Below are 7,635 nucleotides of genomic sequence, written 5' to 3' on the forward strand. Positions count from 1 at the left end.
CACACACACATACATATACAGATACATATACATATACATATACATATACATATATATATATATTATTTTTTAGTTTGAGCATCCTCATCTTCCTGTATACTGATGTCACATATATTACCTTGCTTACTGTAGGCCCATTTTGAAATATCATACTCTGTACTCAGTTACCAGAATGAATATGGTACTGAGCTAAAACTTTGATGATAGAGCAGTCTGTGTCTTAGAAGCTCCTCTAAACATAAACTGTGTTAGTTTATAGGCTAAAAATATTTCCTCTGGAGGAGGTCTTGCCAAGTTTTTGTTAGGAACATATAAGAAAGAGAATAATTATCTCAAGAAGCAGGTCTTTGCAGAGCTGTTGAAGTGGCTCAGTGATAGGACTCGGGCATTTTCTTTTTTGCCCTGTTCTTTTTTCTTGGCATGTTGACTTTTCACACCCTGGTCAGTAGATGACAGCCAGGGCTACAATCATTGTTACTTTATAGCAATACCTCCTTTTTACCTCTCTTTTGGTTGAGGAGCAAAATTTTTCCCACCCTTAAAGCAATCATTAGTAAAAAGAAACACCCGGCTCTCTGAGCAGGCATGCTTTATACCTGGCAGTGGTCGGCAAACTCATTAGTCAACAGAGACAAATATCAACAGTACAACGATCGAAATTTCTTTTGAGAGCCAAATTTTTTTAACTTAAACTATATAGGTAGGTACATTGTTATTAACTTAATTAGGGTACTCCTAAGGCTTAGGAAGAGCCACACTCAAGGGGCCAAAGAGCCGCATGTGGCTCGCGAGCCGCAGTTTGCCGACCCCTGGACTAGGGGAAGAGTCCACCTAGCCTGAGCACGTTGTTTGAAAATTTTTTTAAATTTTATTCATGTTATTGATGAGAGAGAGAGAGAGAGAAAGAGAAAGAGAAGGAGAAGAGAGGGGAGAGGGAGAGGGGGAGAGAAACATCAATGTTGGAGAGAAACACTGATCAGCTGCCTCCCACGCAGGCCCCAACCAGTGATCCGAACCCTCAACCTGGACATGTGCCCTTATGGGGAATTCCTTCTGTTTTACTGGACAATGCTCCACTGAGCCACACTGGCCAGGGTACTTAAAACACTTTTAAGTTTCTTTTCCATGAATTTCTCTTTTCTTATGTATGCATTTCCATAAGACTAGGGAGCACCATTGTTAATGCTAACTTTCTTTCTTTCTAGTCCAACCAGTTAGAGTATATCTGTTAATCATTTTTACTATTAATCATATACACTGAGTGGCCAGATTATTATGACCACCCCGTCAGTACTTCATTGACACTTCCAAAAATACTGAATATTGAAAACTTCCTAAGCAAATACTCTCAAGGTTTTATTATTATTATTATTATTATTTGCATAACTAATTCACTTCATTGTACTGATGGGGTGGTCATAATAATCTGGCCACTCAGTGTATACTATTAGTATATATCTTTGTATGCTTATAGCACCTCTTTTACCTATCTCCAGTGGATCTCAAGGTTTAAGTAAATGAAAAATAGCTTTTGACTTCTAAGAAGCTGAAAGCCAAATCAAACTGTGGTTGTCAAAATGTAACTCTTAAATTCTTGTTGGTTTTCCATTGCTCTGTCCATCTAATAGTTTTTTTAAGTAAATAAATATATTGATTGATTGATTTCAGAGAGTAAGGGAGAGGAAGAGAGAGATTCAGTGATGAGAGAGAATCGTAGATTGGCTGCCACCTGCACACCCCCGACTGGGGATCGAGCCCGAAACCCGGGCATGTGCTCTGACCAGGAATCGTACTGTGACCTCCTGGTTCATAGGTTGATGCTCAACCACTGAGCCACATCAACCGGACCATCCAATAGTTTTGGGCTAATAATCGATTAGAACTATTTTGCACTCACTTTGTGTCAGGTAGTGACCTAACAGCTTTACATGTTTAACTCAGTCCTTTGACAACTTTATGAGGTAGATATAATAAAACTTTGTTAATATGCCCTGTAGTGACATGAATTTGGAAATAGCACAGTTGTGTTATTGTGCCTGTCTTCAGTTAACCCTGTTTAGAGAAGTAGGTCCTCTGGTCCCCACTGTTGGCTGTCCTAGTGTCCCAGATTCAAGCTGTCAACAGTGGCTCCAGCTAACGTGGAAATTCTTGGATTCACTGCCTTTCGGCTTCAGGTCCCAGCCCAGATCCAGGATCCAGGATTATTCACGGGGACGTTGCTGCTGGAGTGGACACCCACCCCCAGCCAGTACCACACGATAGTACTTTACCCACACCTCTTGGCTGTCTGGCACACTTCAATTATTTTATTATCCCAGGTCACTCCATTCAAACCTACATTTTATGTGACTGACATTAAGAGAATGAACATTAACAGGCTTGGGATCATGATGAATGCTAACTTAAATTTGTTTAAAATCCCAAAGTAAGAGATTGTGATGCTGAGAAATTGTTACCCATTTGAAACAGGCTTATGAATGATGGTTATTTGTGAGTTATATGGTTTGGTCTCCATGTTTGTAAATTCTTATGATTGAGAAAATAAGTTGGGTAGAAGAAACTGCCTCGTTATAAAGGATATAACAGAAACCTGTTTTATGTAAATTTCATTTTCATTTATTGAGTCATAGTAATTGTATATAGTTTCTTCCCATTCTGGCCAATTGAAGGAGCCTATTGGTTTATGAATGTTAGATCTAGTTTTCTTCCTTAATTTATAGAATCTTGTAAAACATAGGCTCCAGTTACATCTTGATTTGTTTTCAAAGTTTTCTATCTGTTTCACGAAGTATTTCTCCTCCCATAAACCACATCTGTATGTGTTCTTTGATATTGATTTATTACTTTTTAACATTGTGATTTTATATTGTTTCTTTAATTTGTTAGACTCTAAGAAGCAATTTGTCTTTTTTTGTTGCATATTTTATACAAGTGTTAGTCATCGATTAAGTCTACTAATAGTGAGTGATACTAAGTTTTGGTTTGTCTAGGACAGTCTTGGTTTGCATCTGTTGTTCTTGCTTAATATGAATAGCTTATTCTTTCACTTTCAAGAGTGTGTTGGTTTAGACAATAAATTATTTAGTCACGCTACTCAATAACTTTTAATTGTAAGTTCACAAAAATTTTTAGAAGGGTGAAAGACAAGAAAGTTTAGATAAAAATGTTTTAACTTATCTGACATATCTTTTCATTTTAATTAAATTAAATGAGACAAGATGTTAAATATAATCTATGTTCTGAATATTGATTAATTGAATGATGCTTTTTCTTTTTTTTAGGTATTTTAACAGCAGTGATAACAATTTACTATATTGGGGATTGGATTATCCACCTCTTACAGCTTATCATAGTCTTTTATGTGCATATGTGTAAGTTTTTCTTCCTTAATGTAACTAAATATTTATGTCCTTAGCAGATTTAGTAGAAACAGTAGGATCTGGCTTTGTTGAATAGAGGAGAGATTGTAGCTACTATTGTATTATGTTTGTAAAGAAAGCACTATACCTTTCTTTACAGTAGGGTTGTAAGAAAGTTAACTATGACTTTGAACATTTTTATAATTCCTTTGGAGGACAGGCTAGAAAGAAAGGTGAAAATTAGCTTTGTTTTGAAGTGGAGTTGTTACCAATTATGCATGGACAACTGAGAAATATGTCTAATATGGTGAGTTGTGCATAGGAAAGCTTTTTTTCTGGAATGGCCTGAAGTATATGAAAAATATGGTATTCTGACTAATCTGTCAAGTTAGAAACTAGAGTTACTGTAGTGTTTCACTTGTGATTTAAGATCAGGATTGGAATTCCTTCTTTTACAGAAATGGAGTGGTTTGTTGAAGATTAGGAACCTCTGTTTGGTGGAGACCCAGTTCTACTCTGTAGTGCTATTCCATTTCACACTTGAAGTGTGTCAGCAGAAATTTGAGGAATTTCACAGTATCTTCCAAATTTCAAATTATTTGTTTTACTATTTTTTATTTTGTAAAAATTAGTTTCCTGGATTAAAAACGAGTTCCAAAACTACATGATAAACAGTTATATTTTGCAGTGTTCAGGGTAATGTAATATAATTGCAACTTAATTTATCTTTAACCATTATGTTTAGTTTTATGCAATGATTTGTGATTAATAGATATTTATTATAGCTGATTGTTATGATAACTGAAAAGATTATAAATTATAAAACACTAGAGGCCCGGTGCACGAAATTCATGCACTCGGGGTTGGGGGGAGTCCCTCAGCCCAGCCTGTGCCCTCTCACAGTCTGGGAGCCCTCAGGGGATGTCCGACTGATGGGGGATGCCATCAGTTGGACATCCTTAGTGCTGTCATGGAGGCAGGAGAGGCTCCCGCCACCGTTGCTGTGCTCTCCAGACGTGAGCCCGGCTTCTGGTTGAGCAGTGATCCCCCTGTGGGAGCGCAGTGACCACCAGGGGGCAGCTCCTGCATTGAGTGTCTGCCCCTTGGTGGTCAGTGCGTGTCATAGCGACCAGTCATTCCACCATTCTGTCAGTTTGCATATTAGCCTTTTATTATATAGGATGATCCTCTGGTCAATACTAGCATATTGTTCTTTATAAAATATTAGAGACTTGGTGCACAAAATTTGTGCAGGGGAGGGGGAAAGGGAGAGGTCCCTCAGCCCGGCCTGCACCCTCTCACAATCTGGGACCCCTCGGGGGACATCCCTCTCGCAATCTGGGACCTCTGGCTCCTAACTGCTCGCCTGCCTGCCTGCCTGATCGTCCCTAACCACTCTGCCTGCCTGCCTCATTGCTCCTAACCACTCGCCTCCCTGCCTGATCGCCCCTAACCACTTGCCTACTTGCTTGATCACCCCTAACCACTCTGCCTGCCTGCATGATTGTCCCTAACTGCTCGCCTGCCTGCCTGATCACCCCAACCGCTCGCCTGCCTGTCTGATTGCCTCTAACCGCTTGCCTGCCTGCCTGATCATCCCTAACTGCTCGCCTGACTGCCTGATTGTCCCTAACTGCTCGCCTGCCTGCCTGATCACCCCTAACCACTCGCCTGCCTGCCTGACCACCCCTAACTACTCTCCTGCCTGCCTGATCACCCCTAACCACTCACATGCCTGCCTGATCACCCCTAACTGCTTGCCTGCTGGCCTGATCACCCCTAACCACCTCTGCCTTGGCCCCCACTGCCGCAGCTTTGTCTGGAATGATGTCCGGAATGAGTCCAGAAGGTCGTTCGGCTGTCCAGTCTAATTAGCATATTATACTTTTATTATTATAGATGTGCTTAATAAGTGAAATGTCACACATCAGATTGTTTTTACACTGGAAGAATTGCCAAGGTAGGGTTCTTACCCATGTTACAAGGTTTCATTGGGAGATAAGCAAGGCAGACTCTGTTTTTTAGCTTAAGTCCATTTCACATGATTAAATAAAAAGACTCACGTATCAGCCTTGACTTGATCGCTTTATAAGAGCAGTGGCCACTTCTCAAAATAGATTCATATGTCCTCAGATATCCTTATTGCTAAAAATGATGGGGAATGAAGTGTATATATATATGCTTTGATTTGCAGGGCAAAGGTTATAAATCCAGACTGGATTGCTCTCCATACCTCACGTGGATATGAGAGTGAGGCACACAAGCTCTTCATGCGTGCAACAGGTAAAAGAACAATAGGTTTGAGTAAAAATTTGACTTTCAAACATTTTTTGAACTGGTCAAAGGTTCTGTTATTATTCCTACTTACTTTTAAAATTGTACAACTATACATATGCATATATATGTAGATTTCAAAATATATTTGTGAGCTAAAAGAGAAAAGAGTAGAAAGGAATAATTCTGGGAGCTTTACATTGATTATTCTACTTAATAATTTGAATACCCAATGAGGTAAATACAATTATTATACTTATTTTAAGGTGAAGAAACTGAGGCACAGGTAAATGAGATTAATAGCTCACTTTAGGTCTGATAACTATAAATTGAAGTTTTAGTTGTTTAGGTTGTTGTGTTAATATCCTAATTCCAAATCCCTTTAGACTTTTTCTTAAAGTAAACTTTACAGTCATATCTCATTCATTGTGTTGCTGTCCATTGTTGCTAAATTAATCAATTCAACAAATGTTTGTTGAGCATTTATTGTGTGCTGTTCTAAAAGCTTTACACGATTTATACTTTAACTAAAGGCCCAGTGCATGAAACTCGTGCACTCGGGCAGGGGGTCCCTCAGCCTGGCCTGCGTCCTCTCACAGTCCAGGAGCCTCGGGGGATGTCTGACTGACAGCTTAGGCCTGCTCCCTGGACATCCTTAGTGCTGCTGCAGAGGTGGGAGAGGTTCCTGCCATTGCTGCTGCACTCACCAACCATGAGCCCGGCTTCTCACTAAGCAGCGCTCCCCCTGTGGGAGCACAATGACCACCAGGGGGCAGCTCCTGCGTTGAGCGGGATTGAGCCAAAACCGGCTCTCCGATGTCCCCCGAGGGGTCCCGGATTGCGAGATGGTGCAGGCCAGGCTGATGGACCCCACCAGTGCACAATCAAGGCCAGGGAGGGACGTGGGAGGTTGGCCAGCCAGGGAGGGACCGCGGGAGGGCTCCAGGGCATATCCAGCCCATTGCTCAGTTCTGATTATCCGGACCCCAGTGGCAAGCTAACCTACTAGTTGGAGTGTCTGCCGCCTGGTGGTCAGTGCACATCATAGCGAGCGGTTGAGCGGCCTTAGCATATCATTAGCATATTATGCTTTGATTGGTTGAATGGACGGCTGGACGACCAGACCCTTAGCATATTAGGCTTTTATTATATAGGATGCTAGCCTGGACCTTTTCCTCAATTAGTCTAAATTTGGTAGAGTTCTCTTTACTGTTCATCCAGGCATGGAATCTCAGGCCCAAGAGATATCTGTTTTGCCTATCTTTTCCTTTCCCACACCATTCCCCTTTCTCCACAATGCTTTAGTCCCCTCTGAACTACATACTCACCACATGACTCTTTAGCGTCTGAACCAATACCTATGCCTGCAGGGAACTCACTCTCTTTAGAGACTATTTTGTTTTCAGAGAGCCCCAATCATTGAAAATGCCCTTCTTCTATTGAACTTCTATTGAACTTCCACTAGGTATTTTAGGTTCCATTTCCTTGGGCTGCATCAAGCATGTCAAACTCATGGCCCATGGGCCACATGCCTTGTTTGTTTAGCCTGTGTTAGCCTTTAAGTTTGATATGCTTGGGCTACATAGAACAAGACTGGTCCTTTATATACTTAATACCCTAAAGACATTTGAAGTCACCTTTTCCCTGAGGAGGTTCGACATCCTTAGATCCTTTAGTTATTTCTTAGATGACCCATTTGCTGAATGCGATTACGGTCTTGAGGCCTCTGGTTGTGCTACTTGGAATATGTTTCAGTCTGTCAGTGTCATCTTAAATGTGGCATCTGGAGCAGAAAATAGATTACACACATCTAACACTGACAGTTTTCTGTCATTTACCTTATTCTGGACACTGTATTTAGTGTAGTGCAAGAAAAAATAGGCTTTTTGGATGGCTGTGTTGTACTGTTGAAGAACTTAATGTACAGTATTTGTTTTTCTTTGTTCTAAAAGGATTGGATATTCAGAATTATGAGTTGCTTTATGTTAAAAACTTTTTTTAG

General features: G+C 40.6%; 1 protein-coding gene across 1 annotated transcript in view; it reads left to right on the forward strand.

The window, feature by feature from the left end:
* The window catches only part of ALG6 (ALG6, alpha-1,3-glucosyltransferase), a 38,354-nt gene that overhangs the window by 8,945 nt on the left and 21,774 nt on the right, over positions 1 to 7,635 (forward strand). Inside the window, exons 3-4 of the mRNA XM_006089770.3 lie at positions 3,282 to 3,371; positions 5,554 to 5,642. Of these exons, the coding sequence (XP_006089832.1) occupies positions 3,282 to 3,371; positions 5,554 to 5,642 (179 nt within the window). The remainder of the gene's footprint in view (positions 1 to 3,281; positions 3,372 to 5,553; positions 5,643 to 7,635) is intronic.

Source organism: Myotis lucifugus, unplaced genomic scaffold, assembly GCF_000147115.1.
Source record: "Myotis lucifugus unplaced genomic scaffold, Myoluc2.0 scaffold_63, whole genome shotgun sequence".
NCBI classification, from domain to species: Eukaryota; Metazoa; Chordata; class Mammalia; order Chiroptera; family Vespertilionidae; genus Myotis; species Myotis lucifugus.